Source organism: Hemicordylus capensis, chromosome 3 (assembly GCF_027244095.1).
Source record: "Hemicordylus capensis ecotype Gifberg chromosome 3, rHemCap1.1.pri, whole genome shotgun sequence".
Classification (NCBI taxonomy): domain Eukaryota; kingdom Metazoa; phylum Chordata; class Lepidosauria; order Squamata; family Cordylidae; genus Hemicordylus; species Hemicordylus capensis.
The window spans coordinates 284,120,641-284,148,398 of NC_069659.1; the positions used below are offsets into that span (position 1 = coordinate 284,120,641).

General features: G+C 44.2%; 1 protein-coding gene across 1 annotated transcript; it reads left to right on the forward strand.

Annotated features, from left to right (window-relative positions):
• The first annotated feature begins 20,436 nt into the window (after positions 1-20,436).
• C3H10orf95 (chromosome 3 C10orf95 homolog) lies at positions 20,437-21,896 on the forward strand. Its single transcript, XM_053310024.1, has one exon. The coding sequence runs from the start codon at positions 20,516-20,518 to the stop codon at positions 21,161-21,163; it is 648 nt and encodes a 215-aa protein (XP_053165999.1). The 5' UTR covers positions 20,437-20,515; the 3' UTR covers positions 21,164-21,896.
• Positions 21,897-27,758: the final 5,862 nt, after the last annotated feature.

Here is a 27,758-nt window from a genome sequence, read left to right on the forward strand (position 1 = left end):
AAATTTCTAAAATAAACTGTGGGGCTGTCATACACATATGAATTATAAAGGAATGTTACTTTTTTTAAAGTAAAAAGCAGCCATGTAGGATAAATAAAGCTTTGTATTTCATTTCGTTTCATTCATTCGTCACCTAGTGGTTCCAATGCAGCACCAGGGGGCAGGTTATTTTTATCCTGGTTAAGATTAGACAAAGATTTTGTGTGGTTTTCATTATTTGTCTGCACTGCTGTTAATCCAGTCTCTACCCCTTTTCCAACCCCAAGCAGTGATCCTCCAAAATCATTCCAAACACAGTACTAGAAAACAGCCCTTCAAAATAAAAAGGCCACACTAAATTCACCAAACTGGATCCTAGCATATATTTAGTAATCCAGAAACCTTCAGTTTAAGGTAAATATTAAGATGATTTCCATTTTCATTCGTGCTCTTAAAAGTATGGAAATTGCACATTTAGATGCCCATTTTAATTGCTGCACCATAAAAGATGTAAAGACTTTGTAAAGGTAAAGTGTGCCGTCAAGTCAGTGTTGACTCCTGGCGACCACAGAGCCCTGTGGTTGTCTTTGGTACATTCTCATATATTATGCTGACTTTACAAATGAGGCTCCATATATCCACACTTTACCTTGGTCTTTCAGCTCAAATCTGAATTGAGGAACATGCATCCAGGCAGGCATTCAACAGATGCAGCTTCCCCAATCACTTGCTAGAGGCACCCATGGTGAATTTCTGCCTGATGCATCTTTGCTCTCTGATGCAAAGGGCTTTCCCAAAATCTAACCTATATTGTAACCATTCAGCCAAATATTCAATAGGTCCCTAAACTAGTCACAATCACTTTCTACAGTTACATCTGATGGATTTCTGTCTGATGCATCTCTACAAGGCACAATTCTTCCCCTTAATGCTATATACTATAGTAAATGTCCAGGCAGAGATTAAAGACATGTAGCAGTTTCATATCTTTTCGCCCAAGCTTTCTCAGCTTCCTACATTTTTTAAGGTTTTAATCTCTGGTTTATTTTTAAATTGTTAAATTATTTTAAGTTTTTAAAATATATCTTTTAAACTTGTTTTATGCTATTGTTAACCACCCAGAGATGAAAGTTTGGGGCGGTGTACAAATTTGATAAATAAATGAACAAATAAATAAATAAATATTCCTCCAGGAAACCTTTCTCCCCACTTCTGTCAGACTGTTAACAAAGCAAGGACTTTTTCGGCGGTCAGTCTGAATGGAGGAAAAAAGAAAGATTGCCAGGTTGGATGTTTTCCTGATTGTGTGCACTGTATGCATTTCACTGCATGCAAGTTCAGAAGAAGAAGATAGGTAACGCTGCCTGGTTGCATCAGAACATGCTGCTAACACATTTTCTCCCCTGAGAGCAAAATAAAATAAAATAAAATAAAAATCGATAAGGTGGGTGGAGAGTGTGGTAATAGTTGTATATTTTTCAGGGCCACTAGGTGGCACTGTGTGAGGAGAAAGGGAAGGTTAGGAAAGGGAAGTTACAAATTAGTTTCTGTTTCAGCTCCACATGGTGTCCAGGCTCTTTGTTATCTCCACAGAGACAAACATTCTTATTAATTTTGCACCCTCCTTTATTTGGCTTAGCTCTGAATGAACTAGCTGCTCCCTTTGTTGCTCAATGTTTTCTTCTATCTTTCCATTTTTAGTTAGAGAAAGATTCCACCACAATTTGCTTTGTTCTTGAACATAATCAAAACATATGACATTACTGTATCAATTGTCATTGAGCTCCACAGATCCAAAGGCAAAATAATAGCAATGGCTAGACATTATTTTCTGTTTGCAAATATGCTATTAATATATCACTTTTCAGGTTTGGAAAAAGTTCCTCTTAAATGCTTCAGAGGAATCAAATATTTTATCCAACTGTCTGCAATTCCTCCAGCAGTCCAGCTGCTGTTCCTGGCTTTTTGTGAGGAATTGATGTCAACCTGAAGACCTTTCCAGGACTGCAACTGCCTACTTAATCTAGTGCAGGTTATTTGAGGCCTACAGTTGAATGCTGTGAGAATGCAGATGTAGTGTAAAGTGTTTCCAGTGTTACTTGTCAACTTGTCATAAACAAAAGGTGCTCTGAAGTCTGAACTGTATTCTTGAATCACTCTAAAATATCCTGTATGAAATCCTATTTATGGCAGTGGGACTATGTCTCAAAACCAAAATAGTCTGAAAAGAATGGGAGGCCATGGTAAAGGAAATAGCAGTGGTCAGACAACCCTTTCGTATGTTTATTGGCCTTCCTGATAACTCAGCATCATACATGAGTCAGAGGAAGATGATTATTCTTTTGAATCCATGAATATATATATTTAGAATTTTGTCTGTACTATTGTTACCATTAACAGATGACTCAAATATTCCACTTGCTCAAGCAGGAATAACATGTGATTGTTTCCTGTTCATAGTGGTAGAAACAACTGTGTAGTAGCTATCAAAGCAATGCATATATACACTATATGCAAATGAAGTACACACACACACACACACACTCTCTCTCCCTCTCTCCATACGATACACATTACGGAGCACCATAGGGTCCACTACGCTACAGTTTCTCTGATGTTGGAGACCCAATATTAATGCATTGGCAGCACAATCCTATGCATGGCTACTTGGAAATCTTTCAGGATCCTTGATTGCAAGGTTCCAAAATTGCACCCTGAAACGTATTTAGTATTCTCCAAAAGATCTCCAGACTTGTTATACTAAGCAATTCACACACTTTAACCAGCAAATATTGGAGTAGGAGAATCACATAACCACTGAGGCATTCTACAATTAAAGCCTGCAAACGTGTATATACTCTGATATTTGCCTTTCTCTATTGCAGCATAGATACCATTTTGCTTTGCAAGATATGAGCTTTATTTATTTGCATCAGTGCTAACAGGACAAGTTTGTACACACTATGTACAGAGTCCAAAAGGTAACATGAAAGAATAGTGGGAAGTCAGCAGTTAAATGCAAACATGAACCAAATAAGTGTCACAAGCCGGAATGTTTTGCCTTAACTTGAGCTTCATTTATATATTCATTGGTGCCTTCTTTGAATAATAGTTAATTATAGATAGCTAAATTATCTCAAGTGTTTAATATGGTGGTTGTTAAAATTAGCTAACGGGCATCACTTAGATAAAAGTAGCAAATGGAAGAGCAGAAGGTGGTTACAAATACTAGCTAGTCATTGTAAAGTTAAAACCAACAATGGTTATTAGCTATGATAAAAGCACTGAGATTTGAAGTTTTAAAAGCCAGTTAGTTTTAATATAGTGGTAAGTCTCTTTAAGCTGTATATAGCTATGGATTATGTTTCAAGTTATAACAAGTATATTATAGTTGACAGTTTTATTCATTATGAACATCTTAAATATACAAAATGGTCTCTGACTGGTAATGCCTTGAGGCTAGAAATTGTACTGAGACAGTGACTTGCCTGTGGTCAGAGGCATTCTTACCCCGGGATTTCTGGGCCAAAGTCCAGGGCCTCCACAAACCCTGGGGGCCCCCAATTCCTCTTTGGCTTGTCATGGTGGTCACCTGTCGGAGCATGACTATGCTTAATCTACAGGGGAGGGGAGGATCTCCAAAGGCCTTTAGGTCCAGGCTCCAAAATTACCTAAGTGCACCTCTGCCTGTGGTTACCCAGAGACCCCACTTCCGAGCTGGATTTTGCAATCAGGTTTCCCTACCTTATAATAGTATAGCTAGACTACTAACTCCTCTCCTAACAAGGACTCTTAATGACTTTTAAGGCTCTGTTGTCAGATTTGGCTTTTTTAAAGCCAAATTTTGGGTTACAGCCCATTTGTCTCACGAGTATACAGCCCAATATTCAGTAGATGCAACTTTTTCTGATAGTAGATGTAGTGATAAAGAGAACTTAGCCTGTTGGATTTCTGTCACTTAGATGCTAAAAGTACAGGTGTCTCTAGCCAAGGGGGAAAACTAGCAACCAAAGTTTAGCCCATACTTACTAATTAAATAGACAAGTATTTTTAAAAGTGTCCTGGCTTCTGTTTCTTTTTCAGTTATCTGCAATTCTAAGAGGCAAGGAATTTCATTCTTGAAGGTTCAAGTTACACATGCCAGCTACTAACTATGAAACTATATTGTGTTAATACTTTCATGCTAGGGTAACCAAAAATAAGGAAGAAGTGGTTTCCTACATGAACTGTGTGGAAGAAGAAACGGGTGTTGCTTGTCCTGCAAAAGAAAGAAAAGCTACCTCTGCTGACATTATCTACTCCATACAACCTTTAAAGGTAGAAGAACCCTATTGTCCTTAGTCTCTGATTATCTGACTCAGGGGCTCTCTAGCTGTTGTTGACTACAACTCCCATCATCCTTAGCTGCAATTTATAAGCTTATGCAAATATTGCCTCTTTCCTGCCCTTGCATCTGTCGTCATGCTAAATTATGCAGATATTTCGGCACATGCCTGTTGGACAATGCAAGATATGTCTCACAATATTAATGATATACTGTTGTAGCTACAATGATCACAGCATATCTTCAGAAGAACAATTTACTGGAAGTTTCCCCTCAAGAGGTCTTGACAGTCTCTTGAGGAAAAACTTCCAGCCAATTTTTTGTTCATAAAATATGCTGTGGTCATTGTTGCTTTAACAGCATATCATTAATACTGTGAGATATATCTTGAATTGTGCTTGTTGCTGTGAAGTCTTACCATTAACAGCGTGTACTGGGCTGGGGGCAGATGTGGTACATCCACCAGGAAAGGGGTAGGGAAGAGAGAGAGATGGAGGACAGTAGAAGACAAGGGAAAAGTACCATTGTTGGTTTGAACTTTGATGGGGCAGGGTAGACTTTGGGGGTGGGTTTAGGGGTTAGGAACTTGGGCAGAGATGAGAGCAATGGATAGTGAGGGGGAGGACATTGTCTCATCGTCTGGGAAATGAGCCGTGCTCAAATTTCAGGGGAATAGAAGAGGCCTGATCCCCCAGCTGTATGTTTTCAGAAAGCTATGGGGGAAGGCATGATTTTGCTAAAACTGATTAGAGTCAGGAGCTAGAGATTGTTGGTTTCATTCCATATGAAGAAACATGTGGTAGTGGGGAATTAATGTACCACCAATATAAGCAGGAGTGTAGCTATTATTGAGCAGATGGGTCCAAAAAACCTGGGGGCCCCAGCTCCACCCCTCCCTACTTTCATCATTATCTCCCTCACTCCGAGGGCCACCAGGGAGAGGGGTTAACACAGCCACCTCTCCCCTAGCTATGCCCCTGCCAATAAGCCAAAAGAAGAAAGCGGGGGGGGGGGAGACTACCAAGGTGCTATATAATAACCACAAGCTTTTATTCATTCATATACAGCTCTTGCCTTATGTGTTTGGGGCTGAAAAATCTCTTCCTCAGTGGCAAAGGATTGTGATATATTGCTTGAAAATAATACGAACACAACTGTGTTTGCTTCTGAAGAAGAGCTTTTACAGCTTGAAACATGCAAGGCAAGGTTTTCAAATACATGGAGCTTCATGTGAGTGCTTATAGAAGCTTATAATTATTTGACAGCCCCTTTTACTTCTGCTTCATTATGCACCCCTCTACCTTTTATAGGCACTTATGAGCTAAACCTTGGCTGCAGCCCTTGTTTATGTTGGGTCACATTCTTTATTTTCTTTGCCTCAGCAGATGAAGCTTCTTGCATGCTTCTGTGACTTGTTCGGTCCATTGCTCTGACAAGCCATCATTTAAAAAACTTACTTCTGGAAACCATTTAGCTGTGTTATTGTATACTTTGCTCATCCAGGTGCCTAACAGTGCTGTTTGTAATATTTGTATGCTATCAGGTTTGCCTCTTTATTTCTGCGTAACTGATAACTGCAAACCCAAATGAGCATCACCTGCCAGCTAGCAGGAAGTATTGTCTGGAGTCCTTTTTGATAACCAAAGCTGCTGTATTTGCAACGTCTTAGGCATCTGAGAAGGAGTTTGGTGACAACTCTGTCAGGCAAGTCTTGCTAAGTTTAGAAAAAGCAGCTTGAAGCAGCATAAGTGTAACAGGTACCTCATGTTAGTGGAACAGACCTTTATTTTAAAAAAAAAGGCAGGGATGGTGCTAGGTATCTAGCTCAGAAAGCTACAGGGGCTGTTTGCATGAGAAGATGATTAGCTCATGGGGCTTCAATCAAGAGAGAAGTTTTGTGTGAGGGAGCTTGTACTGCCTCTGCTGGTACAACAGCAGTGTTAAAATGGTGGGATATAGGACAATTCCAGGTGTGTAGCTATAATTGAGAAGATGGGTTCAAAGAACTTGGGCTCCCCCAAATCCACCGCTCCCCATTTAGTGGCTAGAGTGCTGGACTAGGACCGGGGAGACCTGAGTTCAAATCCCCATTCAGCCATGAAACTAGCTGGGTGACTCTGGGCCAGTCACTTCTCTCTCAGCCTAACCTACTTCACAGGGTTGTTGTGAAAGAGAAACTCAAGTATGTAGTACACTGCTCTAGGCTCCTTGGAGGAGGAGCGGGATATAAATGTTAATAATAATAATAATAATAATCTCCCTCATTCTGAGGGGCTGCCAGGGAGAGGGGCAAACATAGGCTCCTATGTCCCTGGACAATTTCCCCCGCTGACTCAACACCCATCCCTTGCAGATGTTTCTCACAAGCTTGGTCTATATACCTGCAGCAGAATGAGGTGTTAGAATGGACTATAGCACTTGAGACTCGGTAAGAATTCCACTTTTGACAACTTCCCAGCATTAAACTGTTGGAGATGGAGTTCCAGTGCATCAACCTTTTTGCACCAACTATCCTAATGACCACTAGGGGCATTGGTAGTAGAGGTACTTAGTGAGGATCTCCTTACCTGTCCCTGCTTTCCTCTACTCTGTGACCCCTACATTGACTCCTCAGGTACTTCCTGTAGTGAGTCAGTCTTCTTCCTTTCCTCCTAGAGAGTAGATGGAAACCTCTCTCTCTCCCTACCTATTCATTATGTAGCTGATGATAGGAGAGGTCTTTCCTATCCCAAATGTGTTTCACTAATAAACCTATTTAGTTTAGATTCTACGGTGATCTCCATGTGTATTACTTTAAAATCTGCAACAGGTAAACTCTGCACTCTGTAACTGCAGTGGTAGCTTCCTTGGTACTCTGCTAAATAATCACAAACCCCACCATAAACCACACTCTGCAAGTCGAAAACTAGTGCTGGAATCAACAGACTGGGCTGAAATATTTCTCCTAGTTGTGCAGGTTCTCTGCTTGCAAAGAGCAGGGGCGTAGCCACCATTTGGTGACTGGGTTCAAAGAACCCAGGCCACTGCCACTCAGAGGCTGTGCCTCGTGGCCCTGACACACCCTCCACATCTGACGTCAGACACGAGGGTGTGGTTTAGCTCCCGAACGGAGCCGTGCAGCCCCGTTCAGGCCTTATAATGGCCAGCGCTGCGTACGCATTGCATCCAGGAGGCTCCTGGCCCCCGATCTAGCTCCCAAACAGGGCTGTGAGTCCCCGTTCGGGAGCTAGACCACACTAGATGTTGTTGGATGTAGTCAAACAACATCTGGGGAGCCAGAGTTAGGGACCCCTGTGAACTGAAGGAACCCACATTCCTTGGAAATGCAAGAGGTAGCTGCTTGCTCAATAAGAATTAATTCAATATCTCCTCCTATGTTAGTTCATGGAAGAAGCAAGATTAAAACCAGGGGGTCTCATGTTCTAGATCAGTGTTTCTCAACCACTGGTCCATGGACCAGTGCCGGTCCGCGAAGCATTGGGTACCAGTCCATGAGGCATCACTAATAAAAATACCCCCCAAAAAAATTTTTTTTGGGCCGGAGGGGGCCACTGGGGGCTCTCCAGAGCTCATTTCCAGGCAGCCCTTGCTGCTGGATAACATTCATTTCACTTCCTCAAAATGAACATTATCCAGCAGAGAGGGCCGCCTGGAAATGAGCTCCGGAGAGCTGCCCACAGTTGTTTTTTGGGGGGTGCCTGGGGGTGGAGGCGAGGGGGGCAACCCCCTTACTAACGGCTGGTCCAGGAAACTGTGCATGAATGATGTACCGGTCCATGACTCCAAAAACGTTGAGAAAGCACTGTTCTAGATGAAGTGTCAGGTGGGGATTGCAGAAATAGTACTTCTGAGCTAACCTTGCTTACCTCTGGAACTAGGGACTGTTGGAGTTTGTAATTGTTTAGCAAAGCGCCAACAAAGGAAGCTACCCACTCCAGTTACAGGGCAGAGTGCAGAGTTATGTTGTTGCAGTTATCTGAAGAACACATATGGAGATCGTTGTACACAGCAGGGAAATGCTTGATTAACAAGCAGAAAGCTGCCAGTTCGAATCCCCACTGGTACTATATTGAGCAGCAGTGATATAGGAAGATGCTGAAAGACATCATCTCATACTGCATGGGAGATGGCAATGGTAAACCCCTCCTGTATTCTACCAAAGAAAAACCACAGGGCTCTGTGGTTGGCAGGAGTCAACACCAACTCGATGGCACACTTTACCTTTACATTTTGGATAGGAAAGACATAGTCCTGTTTAAAAGCTACATAATGGATAGATGGGGGCGGGGGTAGAGAGAGATGTTTCCATCTATTCTCCAAGAGGAAAGGAAGAGGACTGAATCAGCCCAGGAAGTACCTGAGAAGTCAAGGCAGGGAGCATAGAGTAGAGGCAAGTAGGGATAGGTAAGGAAACCCTCACTAACTACCTCTACTCCTAATGCCCCTAGTGGTCATTAGGATAGTTGGTGCAAAAGGCTGATGCACTGGAACTCCATCTCCATCAGGGACAGGGGTGCAAATTCCCCTAAGAACCTGAGGAATCTGCCCCATTTTACTGGAAACCCCCCCCCCCCCGCCAAATTGACTAACACAGCTTCAATTTGCTCCCCCTGCACTAAAATTAACTGAGGAGCTGCTTCCCAAGCTTTCCCTTGTCTGCACCCCTGACTAGGGGAAAGACGTTTCAGAACAGATAGTATGGCTTCAGGCTTACAGGTCTCGCTTACTGATTAATGGACAAGCTTTCTCTCTGGACTGGAAGATGCAGTAGGAGAAAGTGAAGACACCTTTTGGTGTGTGTTAACTTCAGTGCAATCATTGGAATTGATAGTCTGTTTCTCCACTTGTCTTTTATGGGGGTGGTAGTTTAACAGAGGGTGATGCTTGCAGTTGAGTAACTGTGGATGAGGAAAGGCAAAACGAACTCTGCCTGCCTGTACCTCCTCAAGCCTGTGGTTGTTGTTCTCTGCCTAGAAACCATACTTCTTGGATCATGGCCTGGGTTGGGAGGAGTTAGGAATCGTTGCTACAATAGAGCCTGCCTTTTCTTAGGGTTATTTTGTCTGAATATGTACAGCAAGGACTCCAGCTTCCAACTTGAAAAGACGAGGAGCAGAGTAAGTCTCGCTCTTAGGACTTAATCTGTTGGACCAGTTCTCCCCCCTGCCCCCCACAACCTCACTTATCCAAGAGGCTGTACCTGGTTGCTATTCATTTCTGTGTCCTGTTCACAGATTGAAATCTGAGCTTCAGGAAATGGGAACTGTTTAGGCCTACAGAGCCAGGCAACTATGTTTCATTGCCTACTTCTCCTGCTATGCCAGGGAAGCATTGAATTCGGATGTGCACGGAACCGGGCGGGGGTGGCTTGAGGGGGTGGGGGGGGTCTCACTTTAAGGGTGGGGGAGGGTGCACTTACCTCTCCCCCTGCTTTTTCCCTACTGGCACTTGGTGTCAGTAAAAGCCTTTGGGGCAGCAGTGTACCTCTCTGTTGCCCCTTTCCCCTCTTTGGGCGAAAGTACCAGGCACACACGGGCATGTTGCGCACACGCTTGCGCACATCGGGGAGGGGGGAAGGGGCGGCAAGGAAGTACATTGTCACCCCAACTGCATTTACTGACACCATTCGCCAGCGAAGGCTTAAAGTGAGACCCCGCCACCTTCTAACTTCGAACCCTCCTAGTGTTCGAACCTGTTCAGAGGCCCGTAAAAGGGTTAGTGCACATCCCTAGCATTTAATTCAGTGGCTGCTAGTGTGCCACCTTTGCAAGCACTGTGACTGGGTAATGTCATTACTTTACATAGGCTAAATCAAGCCTATGGAGATGGCGTCAAGACTAATTGTTTTCTGATTCTCATTCTAGTCTTCCTCTGAAATGTTTCTGTTCAAGAATTGTAACTGCAGCAGTGTGTGCGAGAAGGTTAAAAAGTTCTCCCACTCATTTCTGATATGAGATGTACTAGTATGTCATGTATACTTTTTTGTAGAGACCTATGTATATAGTGGAGAAGAGCACTGTTGGCAGATAATGTGCATCGTACTGGAGGATGACCAAGTGAACGAGTCCCTAGTAGCACAGTTGATGCTATTGGGTTTGTTAACAGTATTGCTTGAGTAGATATGGGAGCAGAGTTGGCATCTGTCTGTGGTAGTGTCTGGTCTCTGTTTCTGTCTTATTTAGTCTATTGATGGATAGTCTTTTTGAATTGGAGGACTGTCTGTAAACAAGGGCAGGCCTACTACCCAAGACCTGTGAGAGAAATGTCGCCCTCCAGTGGACCATGACATTTCTGTTCAGGATTGGCCATAAGACACTGAAAATACATTGGAGTGGTTTTAGATGGCTTTCTGACTTTCTCAGTTCTGGGTCTGTCCTGTAGTAGGCGGTCCCTGGGTTCTAGTCTAGCCCTGTTAATCTGTCTTCTCACTTGGCTGGGTAAATATTGTAGTCAGTGGTGTAACTACGTTCGTGGTGGATTGTGTTCTAAAATTGGTGGCCACTGCAACAGCCACACCACCGGCCACCTTTCCCTCTGTTGCCCCAGGCCCTGCAACCACCTCCTCACCAGCCACCTAGTGGCTCACTTAATGCCTCTCCTGCCACTGGGCCTCCACCTTCATGTCCTCAGCTATGGTGGCAGCTCCTAAAGCTCCAGCCACTGCACCCTACAAAGATATCATGGCCCAGCAACAAGCACCAGGCCTTGATGGCTTTATAGTGTGCAGTGGCCAGGCAATACTTAAGCTGCCATGGCTCCTAGAGCCTGAGCCATGGCAAAGGTGGCTGTTCGGGGAAGGATGTGAGACAAGGCCATGGGAGTGGGGAAAGAAGCTGCCCAGAGACAGGGGAGGCAGCAGGTATGTTGGAGATGGTGTTCCAGTGCATTGATCTTTTGCACCAACTATCCTAATGACCACTAAGGGCGTTGGGAGTAGAAGCAGTTAGTGAGGGTCTCATTATCTCTCCCTGCTTCACCTCTACTCTATGACCCCTGCCTTGATTCCTCAGGTATTTCCTGTGAGGAGTCAGTCCACTTCCTTTCCTCTTGGAGTGCAGAGGGAAACATCTCTCTCTCCCCATCTATCCATTATGTAGCTTTTAGACAGGGTTAGGTCGTTACCATCCAGAATGTACTTCATCAATAAGCCTATTTCGTTTGGATTGTACTACAGTCTCCATGTGTGTTCTTTAGATGACTGCAGCAACAAAACTCTGCAGTCTACTCTGTAACTGGAGTGGGTAGCTTCCTTTGTTGGAAAAGGAAATTAGATTGCAGATTTCTAGTTCTTGAAATGCCAGTTAAAAGTCCTTCAGGTGTGGGTTCATGTCTGATGAGCTAGAATAAATGTGATTGTATCATAGGGCCTATATACAGATATGGGTAGCAGTCAGTGGGTTTTCAGTATAGAATGGTGATTAAGTCCACCAGGTAGCTATGTGAACTACTCCATGGAGCAGGATCATTTTCTGAATGCCACTGTACAACTACAGGGTTTCACCTACTACAGGACACAACCAGAAGCATGATGTGTGCTGCTTTGTAATATGTTTTATCTGTCAGTGGTGCCCTTCTGTTATCTGCATGGGACAAATGGGCCAGTCTCTATGCAAAAGAATAAATGGACACATCTAATATGTGTCCGCCCAGAGATGGAAGTTTGGGGCGGTCTACCAATTTGATAAATAAGTAAATAAATAAAATAAATATTTGATACAGCAAAACATGGAAACCAATTCAGTCTGCCAGATACTCTACTGCAGACCTTAACATGACAATTCTTCAACTGAAAAAACTCAAAGGAAGACCAGAGGGAGAATTGGAGAACTTATAACTAGACTTGTCACTATCTCTTCAGGCTTTAATGGAGCAGAGTTTTCTGAAATCATGTTAGTTAACCACCTAGCAATCTTCTTTTACTGCTATTGTGCATTGTCACCATGTTTATCTTGGATATTTTGAAGTTTGTTGTTTGAAAGAGGCTTTTGGCTCTGCTGTCCACAGTTTTCTCTATACCCATGTGTATGTATACATGATTACTGAAGTTTACACTTCATGTTTCTGATGAAATGGACTGTAGTCCGTAAAAACTTATGCTACAGTAAATGTGTTAAGCCTTTAGTTTAAGCTGCCACAAGATTCTGTGCAACTTTGTCCTTCATCTGAAATCTTTTTGTAAAAAGAGAGATGGAAGGATAGAACATAGCTATGTTGTGCTCCCAGGCTGCTGCTGTATTAATATGTTAAGGAAAAGTAAAGTGTGCCGTCAAGTCGGTTTCAACTCCTGGCACCCACAGAGCCCTGTGGTTGTCTTTGGTAGAATACAGGAGGGGGTTTACCATTGCCTCCTCCCACGCAGTATGAGATTATGCCTTTCAGCATCTTCCTATATCGCTGCTGCCCGATATAGGTGTTTCCCATAGCTACTTCCTAGTTTATGATGACCATCCTTGTTTGTACCAGGAGGTGGAGTTCTACTCTGCTACTTCCAGATGCAGAACCCAGGTATGATCCTGTAGTACAATGATTAAGAGCTATGGTAAAGTCAACAGGAGCTTTCAATGAAACTATTATTATACCACTTCTCAGAGTTTCTAAAGCAGTTTACCTAGCAATGAAATGAGAAGATTGTTATCTCCTTTGGGACAAGAAGCCATATTTAAGCACACACCATCACCATCAGCAAATGACTAGGAGGGACACCACTGCTGGGATTAATGGGAACTGCCTTTTTTTAGCATCCCTATAAGACACCTTTGGGCAACTGCTGAGGGCCCATTGCCCACCACACCCACACCCCCGCCTCACACTGGAGACAGCTCATCTAGCAACTGACAGCTGCTGACTGGGTGAATGTACTGCTTCTTAATAGTGGTGAGAGATTCTACATGGGGCATTATAAAAGCATAATAACAGTCCTGCTGGATCAGGCGCAAGGCCTATCTAGTCCAGCATCCTGTTTCACACAGTGGCCCACCAGATGCCTCTGGGAAGCCTCCCAATAAGCTTACTAATTTCTATTATATAAAACATATGTTTGAGGCAATCTACTTACATTCACCTGCTTTGCCAGGATACAAGGATTGATGTAAGCCAAGGCAAATAGATACCTGCATTTTAGACACCAGAGAACATAGACTCAATTACAGAATAAGATTGTTGTCACCCGTTTCAAAAAGGAAGTTGAATCAGGATATGGTAATTCTGTGGCACATGCTCAAGGCTGGGTCCAGGTTCATTCTGGGAGGGGGGAACATGGTAGATGGCAACAGTTGGTTTTTGCTGACGCATTAAGGATGAAAGAAGTCTGCATCCACCACCACAGTAAAGTGGGGGACAGCCACCAGAAGCCTGGCCATGGTGGAGAGGCGGTGGTGGTGGGGTGAGGAGGCGACTGGGCCGCCAGGAAAAGGAAGCGGCGGCAGGAGGGGAAGGTGGGGGGAGGGGAGATTAGGGTGGCGGCGGGGTGAGGAGGCAGCTGAGCCCCCAGGAAAAGAGGTGGCGGCAGGAGAGGAGAGAAAGCCGGCCAGAAACTGTGGGCGGGGGAGAAGCGGCCTGGCAGGGAAAGGGGGAGAAGTGGCCTGGCAAGGGGGAGAAGCCCTTCCGGCCTTAAGAGGGAGGAGGTGGGAGGAGGCGGCGGGGCTGGGTTGGGTTGAGGAGGCGGCTGTTGCCATGCTGGGCGAGCGAAGCAAGCTGGGGGGGGGGGCGCGCGAGCGAAGCGAGCTGTGGAGAGATGCCACAGGCTCAGTGCACTACCACACAGAGACTCTATGTGGGTTCAGCTAGTATGTTTTATATAGCAGAGACTAGCAAGCTTATCAGGCAACACCACAATGGGTAAGCAAGGCTTGTCTCAACAGCTTCCAGAGCTACTTGACTATTGGAATGTATTGTCCAAGGCACATGTTGGTGTTGTGAAAGCCCCATTTGTAAGAAGCATTCAGTCTTTTGTGGTCCAGCATGTGACAAATACTGGCATGCATCTTATTCTTGGCAGAACAGCAAGCTTGCTTGCCACAGTTCAACAGGTTGGTTTCTGCAGGTCAACAAGCAAGCGCTTAGCTTGATGAGGAACATGAGGGATGTACTAAGTACAAGTGAACTCAGCAGGACTTGTTCCCATGTTCAGGATAAGGCTGTATGGAAAACCATGATTTGGTCTTTCTTTTTTTTAAAGTGAGTGTGGCATAAATATGCTGAAAGAAGCTGTGGCTCCTTATGGTTTTCTAGCACACAGACTCTTTTTGTTGTATGCTTATGTAGGCAATAATTGCCAGGTGCAGAGCCTGACTGACGGTGATTTGTGTGTGGCGGCAGCTCCGCCCCCCGCGTCTGACGTCAGATGCGGGTGGCGTGGTCAGGCTCCCGAACTGAGCCTTGAGGCTAAACTAAGGCTGGTGTTGCTTTTGCACTGTGAATGCAGCGCCAGCCTTTTAGCTCCTGAAGGGGCCATGCGGCAGGGAAGAGCCACTCCTGGCTGTGCTGTGAATGCAGCGCCAGCCTTAGTTTAGCTCGCGAAGGGGCTGTGCGGCTCCCGCTTGGGAGCTAAACCAGCACCCCCGTGTCTGATGTCAGATGCGGGTGTGTGTGTGTCGGGGCAGTGAGGGGCAGCCCGATTGGGGGTGGCCCAGGTTCTTTGAACCCGTTGGCCCAATGGTTGCTCCGCCCCTGATAATTACATAGTCCTATGTGCATTTGGGTTACATGCCATTTGCTATGTAGAAACACTTTCTATATATGAACTGAATGAATGAACTCTGAGACACCTTGGTGCAGAATCTATTTTAACACAATACAGTAGATTAGTTTTAACCTTACATGCATCTCCATGTTTATCATTTACAAGCTGTTGCCCTTGAGACTCTGTTAACTTCTGCTGTAATGGGAGTGAGTTAGCTTTGAAATACTCTGCTATATAAGTAATTTTCTCTAACACTGGCTACTGGAAATAATTCAGCCCACACACCCAAATAAATCTTTGCAACCATCTGGGCACTATTGAGGAGGGAAAAACATGGGGGGGGGGCATGCACATAATTCTGTGTATACTTGTTTGTTAAGAACTGAAATCATAAGCTTTGCTAGTGTGGCTTTAGGCGAAATCTCCTTTCTATTCACACACAGCTGATCTTTTGCTGAGGGACAGTTTGTGGTAAAGTCTTTAATTTTGTTGTCTTCAGTGGGGAAGTAACTTGCCTAGGGAACAAGAGGTTGCTAGTTCAAAAACACCTATATCAGGCAGCAGCAATATAGGAAGATGCTGAAAGGCATCATCTCATACTGCGGGGGAGATGGCAATGGTAACTCCCTTCTGTATTCTACCTAAGACAACCACATGGCTCTGTGGTTGCCAGGAGTCGACACCGACTCGAAGGCACAACTTTACTTACTACTCAGAAGAGCCAGGCATTCTAGGGATGAAATAGACATGTTTGGCCTCATGATCAGTAGGGAATCCAGCCACTTGCTAGAGAATCTAGGGAATCCTGCCACTTGCTGTAAAACCTGATGGCATAACAAAACTGAGCAGCTTCTTTAAATCTCAACCTCTCAAGAATCTGCATGGAGCTCCAGATGTAGCTAAATGGTAGCGTATATACTTTGTATGAGAACCCCATGTTCTTTCCCAGTCCTGCCTGGAGAAGCTAAGGATTGAAGAACCCTGACTGGCGTCCTGGAGAGCTGTTGCCAATCATTGCAGATTGGCATGGAACTAGATGGGTCTGATCACATGCTTGTGTGTCTCTCCTTCCCTCTGGCTTGAGGTTTTCTGCACTTTGTGTAGCCTGCATAGAGTCCCTTTGCAAAAGTGGAGAGTTTTGCATCTAGAGTAAATCTTGATCAAACTTAACAAGATTTCAAGGCTGATAGGCTGCTTTAGAAAACTAACTTCTTCATGCAGGGTTTCTCCAGATCTTACAGTGGTAAGGCTTGGGCTTCTGGAGACACAAAAGAGGGACATGCAATCCTGAGCTACATCTGGATCCCTGCTAACTGAGCAAAGACACCTTTTAAAAGTAGCAATTCTCTTAGAGCAACCGGCCCTATCCAACCCCAGCACAGCATCCCTTCAGTGGCTGTTGCTGGTATCTGCCTTATGTATGTTTTTCAGTTGCGAGCCCTTTGGGGACAGGGGGCCATCTTATTTTTCTATGTAAACTGCTTTGAGAACTTTAGTTGTAGAGCAGTATATAAGTAGTAGTAAGGATAAAACTTCAGCTGGTGTGAAATACTGCAGCCAAAAGATTGTCAGTGTGCTTTTTGGAGCACATTACTCCAGTGACATTTAACTGCACTTGCTTTCCAGTTCATTCACAAAATGTTGGTTACTGCCTATAGAGCCCTAAGTGACTTGGGGCCAAAGGAGGTGAAGGCCAGCCTAACATCTTTCATAGTAGCCAGTCTGCCCACTATGTTAGTTACTGGAGGCCCTGAACCACATCCCATTGCCAGAGGTTGGTTTGTTTGGGATGCAGGCTATGTCACGGTATCTGCATTGCATCTCTCCCTTCCTCGGGAGACCCATTTGACCTAGTCCTCATACAGGTGTCAGCATTTCAGTGGTCAGCAAAACACATTTCTGATCTGTCAAGCTTTTCATTTGTGTTTGAATTTCCAGTCTCTGTTGCTATTAGGATTTTGATGGCTACATAACCTCTAACGTTTCATCAATAGAAACAGGGCATGTCTGTAACTGTGTAAGGAATGTGGCCAAGCACCCTGGGAGGCACAGCATGCAGTTATGACTACAAACATGCCATAAATGGAAAATAGGTGACTGCAAAGCACATTATTCCAGATTGCCAAAGCAGATGAGCCAAACCAAAGCTCTCCAACATTTTGCAAATAAAAATAGAGATGCACTTGTAACAACCAGTTCTCATACTAAGCACCCCATTATTGTAATCGTGTAGGTAATGTAAAAATCAGTTACTGCCCAAGCACCCCCCGCTCCCCACACATACACTATTAAACATTGCTGAAAAAGACTGGATCCCATCTGCTGTATTTTGTGCTCTGCATAGTGCCTTAGTGTTGCACACTCATTCCCATTATGGTGTACTAGAGATACAATGTATCTATCCACCTGCTTAGAGCTTTTTGTTCTAGAGATTCCGGAGAGGGAGCTGCTTTCTGAACAATGACAATTCTAGTGATTTGCGTGGGAAACATTTGAACAAGGCATCCCTTAGAGGCATAAATGGGGACAAGATAGGAGTCACAGAGACAGGTTCCAGAAAATATGGCCTATCCCTGGAAAATGGGGACCGTTGGAGTCTATGCAGTTGTGGTCTGTGTTGTTGTTGTCATTATTATTATTCTGTATTTAAAACTTGGTTGTGAGCCCATATTGGGAACATAAGGCAGGAGAAAAGTTTTTTAAAAAAAATCTTAGGCCAGCATCCCTTCCAATCTGCTTTAAAAGTGGCCCCTTGGTATACAGAGGAGTTATGGGGTCTGAAGCAGCAAGGTAGGCAACTGGAACACAAGTGGAGGAGAACTCAGCTTGAACATGACAGGACACATCATAGAGCCCACTTGAAGGTTTATGCGGAGGCGGTGCGTGTGGCAAAACAGTTCTGGTCTGCACACATTTCTTCTGTAGGTTTTTATCCAGCAGAGCTGTCCCAGGTTGTGAGAAGTTTGATTCAGGCTCCTTCCAATTCAAACCAATCCCTGGGGACCTTGTTCTGCTGCAATGCTTTTAATTGGTTCTTTGTGGACAAAATATCCTGTATTCAGGCCGACTTGGACTCCACTGTTGCTGCAGGGTCTATTAAGGTGGTGTCCAGCAATCCCTCTTGCAGTATTCGATTGGATCAGTTTCAATCTGTGATGCCAGATGACGTGGACAAGCTGCTTCTCTGGATCCTTGCCCAACGTGGCTGCTTCTATCTAGCAGGGAGATTGTTGGGGATGGCTTAGTTAATATCACTAACTCATTGCTGAGGGAGGGTAGGATGCCTCCTTGTTTGAAGGAGGCAGTGATTAGACCACTACTTAAGAAGCCTTCCCTAGATCCCTTAGTGATGTAGGCTGGTCTCTAATCTCCCATGGTTGGGCAAGGTGATTGAAAGAGTGGTTGCTAACCAGCTACAGGCGGCTTGGGAGGAAATCTATTATCTAGACCCATTTCAAACTGGCTTTAGAGTGGGCTATGGGGTTTAGTCTGCCTTGGTCGGCCTGATGGATGACCTTTACTGGGGAATCAACAGAGGGAGTGTGACTCTGTTGTTTCTTTTGGATCTCTTGGCGGCATTCAATATCATCAACCATGGTATCCTTCTGGACCGCCTGGAGGAATTGGGGATAGGAGGTCCTATCTCTCAGGCAGATTCCACATGGTGGAGCTTGGTGACAGTTCCTCTTTAAAATGGGAGCCATTATATGGAGTCCCTCAGGGCTCCATTCTGTCACCAATGCTTTTTAATATTTACATGAAACCGCTGGGTGAAGTCATCAGGAGATTTGGTGCAGGGTGTTATCAGTATGCTGATGACACCCAAATCTATTTCTCCTTATCTTCATCTTCATCATCAGGAAATGGCATTCACTCCCTAAATGCCTACCTACAGGCAGTAATGGGCTGGATGAGGAATAACAAATTTAAGCTGAATCCAAGCAAAACGGAGATGCTCATTGTGGGGGATCAGAATTTAAGGGTTGAGTTAGATCTTCCTGTACTGGATGGGGTTACACTCCCCCAGAAGGAACAGGTATGCAGCTTGGGAGTGCTCTTGGATTCAGGCCTCACCATAGTATCTCAGGTGGAGGCTATGGCTAGGAGTGCTTTCTATCAGCTTCGGCTGATTCAACAGCTGTGTCCATTCCTTGAGGATAATGATCTCAAAACAGTGGTGCATCAGCTGGTAACCTCCAGGCTTGACTGCTGCAATGCACTCTACATGGGGCTGCCTTTGTACGTAGTTCAGAAACTTCAGTTAGTTCAAAATGTGGCAGCCAGATTGGTCTCTGGGGTAACCCGGAGAGACCATATTATGCCTGTCTTAAAGCAGCTGCACTGGCTGCCGATATGTTTCCCGGCGAAATACAAAGTGCTGGTTATTAGCTTTTAAAGCTCTGAACGGCTTGGGTCTGGGCTACCTTAGAGAGCGCCTTCTTCGGTATGACCCCCATCGCTCGTTGAGGTCCTCTGGAGAGGTCCATCTCCAGTTACCATCGGTATGTCTGCTGGCAACTCAGAGCCGGGCCTTTTCTGTAGTGGTTCCTGGTCTATGGAATACACTCCCGGCAGATATCTGCAGTTTAGGCTCGCTGCCAGTCTTTAAGAGAGCCCTAAACATGTCTTTGTTTGGCCTGGCCTTCCAAGGCTTGTAAAGTGGTGGTGTTTTTAAAAAACATTTTAATTGTTTTAAATGGTTTTAATTGTTTTTATATTGTTTTTAGCACTGCAAAACACAGTGCTAAAAACAATATAAAACAATTAAAACCATTTAAAACAATTAAAATATTTTTTAAAAACAACACTTTACAAGCCTTGGAAGGCCACACAATTCAATTGTGTGTTTTTATGTCTCTTTAAAGTTGTTGTACACTGCCCAGAGCCTCTGGATGGGATGGTTTATAAATGTAATAAATAAATAATATAGCTTACTGATGATGAGCAAGCTAACAGGCCGATAATTGACAGGATCATCCTTTCTCCCCTTCTTAAATATAATAAATAAATCATCATCATCAATTGAATTTTTTGCCATGGGATGTGGTGATGGGCACCAGCTTGGATGACTTTAAAAGGGGCTTAGATAAATTCATGGAGGACAGGTCTATTGATGGCGACTAGTCTTGATGGCTATAGGCTGCCTCCAAGCTCAAAGGCAAGATGCCTCTGAATACCAGTTGCAGGAGAGAAGGCTTGCCTCTCCTTCTCTGCCATCTTCTGCTTGTGAGCTTCCTGGAGGCATCTGGTGGGCCACAGTGTGAAAAAGGATGTTGGATTAGATGTGCCTTGGGCCTGATCCAGCAGGGCTGCTCTTAGGTTCATAAGTTGAGGTATGCATTCTTTGGCTTTAAAGCCAATGGCGGTGAAGTTTTCGTCTAGATCAATAGGTTTGAGCATATATATCCTTCACATAATTCCTGTCTCTTTTTCTCCCTTCTTCCCTCCACAGATTGGAAGAGACCTATATGAGATGCTACATGAGACAGTGATATTTGCCTGAGAAGCTGTATTGAATATCATACACCACTATGGCTCTATACTATCCAAGCGTGATGCAATCCTCCCCTTATACCTACTTGCCCTTTGGACCAGGTCCTGTGTCTGAAACACCACATGCTACCATGTTCCCACCTGTCCAGATGCACAGCTTCTACAGCAGGCCTCTTGCTGTGATCATGGACCATAACAACCATTACACTGACAGTTCAGCAAACCAAGTGGAGTACCACCATGTCTATGGGGTAAACCCCTACTTCAGTCCTTATGCATTCTGGCAGTTCCCTCCGGTAAACTCTCTTCCTTTGTACAATCCCTATGCTAACTATCGTCCTTATGCAGCCTACCAAAGACCTGGCTGGGATATGTGGCCTGAGGGATTCACCCTGAGAGGGGAGCTCCGCTGGGGTAGGCTTGAGAGGGTTGTGGGACCAAGGAGGGACTTGCCAGAATTTGTGAAAGATGATCTACGAAGAGTTTATGGCACCTATCCAAGGACTGATGTTTCCATAACCTACCACAATGGGGAGTTTGTTGTGAAAGGGGACCCTAGAGTAGGAGAACAAGAATACAGGGTAGAGAAGAGAATCATCAGAAAGGAGCCTACCCCAACTGCTAGTGAAGCTGAGGACAGCAGTGAAGATCGGAACAGGAAGAAGAAAAAGAAGTCAAATAAATGAAGCAGCTGGCTAAAAAATACAGACTGAACTAGCATTCCTGTCTTTAGACTTCATTGCCTGCAGACTAGGCAATAAGCACAAAAAAGAAAACCAGAAGATGTTTTGTATTTTTATTTTATTTTTGTATAGCTTCCAAACACTTGATCCTTAGTAGCTAGGTTATTGGAGCTTACTAATATATGCACTTGGCTTCTCTTGTGCTCTAGGAAATGTTGTTCACCCTGTTAGCTCCCGAGTCTTTTGAGTGACTCTAAATTAGTAGCAAGAGGGCCTTTCCATCTGATCAGCCAACATGTGTATATGCAAGTCTGTGCTAGATTGTTGGCACCCACTTTACAATTTAACACTATATACATTCTCCTTAATCTCTTTGCAGAAAAATCCTCCCTGCCCCTTGTCTTTCTGAACACTGACTACTTCTAAAAAAAAAGAGAGAGTGCTCACTAAGGACTATTTAGAAACTTAACTTGAGGTGAAAATATAAGGTGGTGGTATATGGAGAACCTGTTATTTCACACACAAGGTTGTAACATGGGACCAGAGTATATTTTAACATCAGCAGATATTAAATTTACAGTGCATTCCACCCTTTCTAACACGTTATGCTGTTGGTTCTTGGCTAGTTCTCAAGTGAAACCAACTCAAAGTTGCGCTTGGTCATCAGGTTGCAGCTAGTATGTACACAAACTAATGTGGAATTTTAAATAAAGGAAAACAAGCATGTATTGCTGTATGAATGTTAATGTGCAAAATTCTTGCATGTGAGATGGAAATAACTTTTGACCCAAATAGGAATGTGTGTGTTTAAAGTCTTTAGAAGTACAGGTTGAGTATCCCTTATCTAGACTACTTGGGACCAGAAGTGTTCCGGATTTCGGATTTTTCTGGATTATGGGATATTTGCATAATGAGATATCTTGGGCATGGGATCTAGAGCGCCAAAACAGACGCCAACAGAGCAGGTGCCAAACTGTGCAGGGAGTGGAGGAGGGGACTTTCCCTTTTCCCTCTCGTGCCAAAGCGAGAACATCAGAAGAAACATTAAAAAGCTTCACAGTAAAAATAGAGCCACAACTAGAGAGAATTACAGACAAAACCCCTGTCACTAACAGCCTTCTGAGATAAGTATGTTTTGACTGCATGTTTAAAAGCAGCAAGACTGGAAATCTGCGAGTGAGCTGAGGCGTTTTGTTTTTTGTTACAGTATGGTGTCCAGATTTTGGAGCATTCCGGATTTCAGATGCCCGGATAAGGGATACTCAACCTGTAGCTAATACTGACTGTCACAAAGCTGTGTGGTATAGAAGCTATTGATACCTATGATGTGGTGCACTACCTTTATAATTGTTAGACATTTAATAGACATTTTTGTAAGGCATTCCAATTGTTGTAAGGCATTCCATGTGAACAACGCCTTGTTCAGATGGATAAGAGAAGACATGACTGTATACTCTACACCTTGCTGAAAGAGCAGAGGTTATGCAAATATAATTATAAAAGAACCACTCCCATCTCCTAGGCATGCACAGATGTTTACATTTCTCTCCAGTAGTGGCTGTGCCTACCTTGGAGGTGAGGCAGTGTAGGTGGGCAAGGTCTGTAAGCCCCCAATGGGCCCGCCATAATACAGTCTTCAGATTACTGGTGGTGGTGCTGAATGTAGGGAGATGCAAGAGCCTGAATTCTATCCTGTTCTATAAAAGCATATAGGTCCATACATGCTGTTCAGGATAAGCTAGTGTGGAGTTGAGCTAGACAGTCATGACCAATTTATACCACAAGAAGCCATTGAAGCACCAGTAGTATGCCCACTTCTAATCCCCAACACTTCATCTCCACATCAAGGTACTGCTACTTCATTGAACAATGGCACTTTTCTAGGCACTTAGTTTTCTGCCTTAACTTACATGCAGACAGTCTCCTACTATGTTCTGTTCACGACACAGACGTGTCTTCCATGATTCATAAAGCAGGTATGATCAGTGATTCAGCTCAGTTGGGGCTGATTTGCTAAGGTAAAATCCTGCCTTATCAAAATGTACAAGGTAACTTACAATCCACCACACTTATTCTCACATTAGCCCTTTGAGGCAGGGATATGCTGAAATGCAGTGACTCGTTCAAGGCCACACAGTTTACTTCATGGCTGAGGCTAGGGAGACTGGAATTTGGCCCTGACCTTCCCACAACCAGATGGGTGGTGGTTCTCTATAGAAAGTCTAAACTAGTGCCAAGGGTACAAGTGTTGAACAGTGGCTTATCTAGGCCTGGAGTGACTTGTTATGTGCAGGTAGCCGCTTGATGAGAGCCACTTCAGCTGTTTTAGGAGCAGCAGGTGTTGCTTAAGATGGATAGCAAGAACATGTCCCGATTGATGGATCTATACAATAGTCACTCTTGAGGGGTCCTCTTGGGGATGTGTGGATACATGAGGCTAAACTCGGCAGCTTCCTGGAGCTTAGTTGCCGTCTAGCTGTAGAACTGAATCCACGGGGCGTTTCAATGATTCCAAAGCCTATGGAATTCAGTTCTCAGAGCCAAACAGCCATGTAGGACTCCTTGTGGTTGAAACTGCCATCTGTCAGAGAAAGCAAAAATACAATAACGTCCCAAGTTTGAACATGTCGACCGGGGGTGGGGGGAACCTCTTCTTGCGCAATATATAGGAAATGCTGGCAAGCATTCTGAAAACCACTAGTTAGTTAAAGCTAGATGTTACTCAGTACTTTAAGAACAGGTAATGTATTAAAAGCCACTTAATGGTGCAGTGGGAAAGTAACTTGCTTAGAGCACAGGAAGCAGTTGGTTCAAATCCACACTGGTGTGTTTCCCAGAATATGGGAAACATGTATATTAGGCACTAATATACAGCGATATAGGAAGGTGCTGAAAGGCACTATCTCATACTACACGGGAGAAGGCAATGGTAAACCCCTCCTGTATTCTACCAAGAAAACCACATGGCTCTGTGGTCACCAGGAGTCAGCAGTGACTCAACAGCACAACCTTTCCAACCGAATGTATTAAAAGCTAGCATATGTATACTGATTTTGTATTTCAATCTTTGTCCGGTAATGATCACTACAAAGCCCTGTTCAAGTGGTGGTATACTTTGGGTACAGGAGGAATGGGAGTATGTTAACCGGTCATCCCCCCTCCTCCGCCCCTGGCTTTCCTTACATATAGGGTTTGTCTCTGCAGACAAATGTTGTATCTGGACAAAGTTTCTCCCTGTGATCCAGAACATTAGCTACTGTACCCTCTGCACCCAGCACCTGAACAGGACTATTGTTGTGACACTAAAGGGTCCCCGCTCCACCAGCTACCAGAACTTCCAGCAGCCATCCTCCATAGACCCACACATGTTCCCAAGAAATTCAAAAACAAGTAGAGGAGGGCCTGGGATGGGGTTTATGAAGCATAATTCCAAGATGGAAATTGTCTTGGTGGCAGAGTGCAGAAACAAATTTCCAGGTTCACCAGGATACTTCAGAAAATAATGGAACCATGGGAGTTTTGTTCTTTTAGTCTCTCTGCCTGAACAGCTCTTCTTTCAGCTGTGTTGAAGTATTGTGAGGAAGGATTCTCTCTTTTTGCCAAAGGGATACTTTGGATTCAGTGATACGCATGCACACACATGCATGGTAAATTTTGTTAACAGCTGGATGGTAGGGTCTAAACCTATTCAGTACAATAGATTATGATGGAAGAGTTAGGAAGGTGGCTTGGCCTTGGTGAGTCTAGGAGGATGAGTCTAAGGACATACATGTATGCAAGAGCATGACTAAAGTCTATAGCAATGTTCCTTTCATTTTGCTATGTTGTATTAGGACAGGCAATCCCTACCTTCCAAACTGAAACTGTCAAGATTTACTAGTAAGTTCATCTGGTGGCATTCAGTTTATTATTGAGGTCATACACTACTCAGAGGAACTGCCTTACAAGCATAAGGCTAGATCAGAACAATCGCAAGTCCTTAACAAAAGAAAAAGAAAAAGAAAAAGAAAAAGAAAAAAGCCCTTCTAGTGCTGTTCTGCAAACATTTGTACCAGAGCTTGCACAAGAGTTCATGGAGTGCTAAATCACTTAAGAACCATTGTACTTTTCATGATTCAGCTTGTGAGAGTTCTTTTGCAAACAAAACAGCATCTTGAGATTTAGTTTTGCTTTCCTTGTGCAATGTTATCTATGGTGATGATGGGAATTGTAATCCAAAAACATTGGGGGACACAAGGGTGAGAACCCCTGTTCTAGAGCCAAATAGAAAGCAGCCCTTCCATGAGCAGAAGACAGGTTCTTCATATTAAATATGATAAATTAGCTAGGCTGGGCGCAGAGCATCTGCGCCTCTAGTTTGTTGCCTGTTGCCGCGGGCCCCCACATCACCATTTTGTCACCTTCCTGTTGCCACCTCCGTCTTTCCCTGACCAGCCATTGTCGCCTCCTTCTTCCTCTCACTTGCTGCCACCTCATTCTTCCGCCCACCCACTGCTGCCTCCTTCCACCCGCCATCGCCATTTTCTTGGTGCCGTTCCCACCCCCCGCCCCAGCTGCCTGGCCACGGCTGCCACTTTTTCCCCTCCCACCCATCCTGTGGCTAGCCTATCCGGCAGCTCTTCAAACTCTCATGCGAGCTGCCATGCGTGGGATTAGCCACAAGTATGCCTTAGAGAATTAAATATATAGATATGGGGGGGGGGGAGATGAATGTGGAAGGGCATCTTTAGATCAAATGCTTAGTTCGGTCCAGTCTGGCATATCAGGTTAAGCACTTGGAAGTTGCCAGCAGAGGCGCTCTTACCCCTGGACTCTGGGGTCAAAGTCCAGGGCCTCCACACCCCCTGGGGCCCCCAAATCCTCTTTAGTCTACCATGTGTGGTGTGGTTTCTACTCTCAAGAACCTATCTGTTAAATGATGCTTAAAAGGGAACCTGTGGTTAGAGTGCTGGACTAGGACCGGGGAGACCTGAGTTCAAATCCCCATTCAGCCATGATGGGGTGACTCTGGGCCAGTCACGTCTCTCTCAGCCTAACCTACTTCACAGGGTTGTTGTGAGGAGAAACTTAAGTATGTAGTACACCGCTCTGGGCTCCTTGGAGGAAGAGCGGGATATAAAATGTAGAGAATAAGAATAACTTGCAGTGGGGAGTGGGCGGGGGGGGGGGGGCGGGCTCCAAAGACCTCCATTTTATTTTTTATTTCTCTATGTAAACCGCTTTGGAAACTTTTGTTGAAAAGTGGTATATAAATGAATGTTTGTTTGTTTGTGGTCCAGGCTCCAAAATTACCTAGGTGCACCTCTGGTTGCTAACCTAAAATATGGATGGGGTCTAGTGCTTTCAAGTGCAGACTAAGGCCCCCTTCTTGTTCTTGCACATCTGCTGTCATACAGGCGCCACTTTTCTGTAGCATGTATGTGAATATTGCAATTGTATGGGCAAGACTGATTGTCTGGGTCTTTCCTCCAGAGCCAACTGCATGGGAAAAACACATATATATTCCAGCCTATGTGGCTGTGGTATGCACACATACTATTCCATACAGATGTGGTGGGCATCATTCAGAAGCAGCTCAAGTATGGCTGCAGCTTTGTGAAAGAGGCCCAAACCGCTTTGTGAAAGAGGCCCATTTTGTGAGTTGGAGAAGAGAGTGTGCAGCAGATCAAAGACATTTTCCTTGTATTGGTGCTAGTTCCAAGTCTATTAAGATCATACTGAGGAAGTACACTTCCTCAGTTTACTAACGACTTGCCTCTACACAGCAGCTCTACACTAGAGTTACCTCTTCCTTCGCAGTATCCCCACATCCCTTGCTGAACTGGAGCACAAGAATAAAGGGGTTGGGGCATCCTTTCAAAGAAATCTTGTTTGGTTTATTGAGAATAACCTCACCCCAATATCCTCCCTCTAGTAACCCATAAAGATTAAAATTAGAAGGTAAAGTGTGCCGCCGAGTCGGTGTTGACTCCTGGCGACCACAGAGCCCTGTGGTTGTCTTTGGTAGAATACAGGAGGAGTTTGCCATTGCCATCTCCCATGCAGTCTGAGATGATGCCTTTCAGCATTTTAGGAGGACCCAAATATTCAAGCCAGCAAAGCTATATACAGTATGTTGTAGTAAAAGAGAATACTCTTAGCAGTTCCATTTGCATAACCACCTAACCCTATATATGTAATAGATCTATGTGCAAATTAAAGGATCTCCAGGTTAGAAGATAAAACAATTTAAAATACTCAAAGATGTTAACAGCTTGTTTTATTTTGTTTTTGTTGTGTTTATTTTTGTGAACCGCCTAGATTAGTCAGGCAGTATATAAATTAAATAAATAAAAATTATTATTTATCCTTTTGTGGAGAACTTAATTTATAATCACACACACACACCCTTTACAGATAGGCAGTTGAGACTAGGGAGTGGCTTACTGACACAAACCTAGTCAATTCCTCTGTACGTGTGGATTTGAACTCTGAACCAAGTCCATATCCCTCTTCCCACTAGGCTCTACTTACATCCTACAATAAGCAAGGGTTTACTTATATCCAAGATATTCCCAGTTAGTAGTTTTATACAAATCACTGCATCGTCATTCATGAA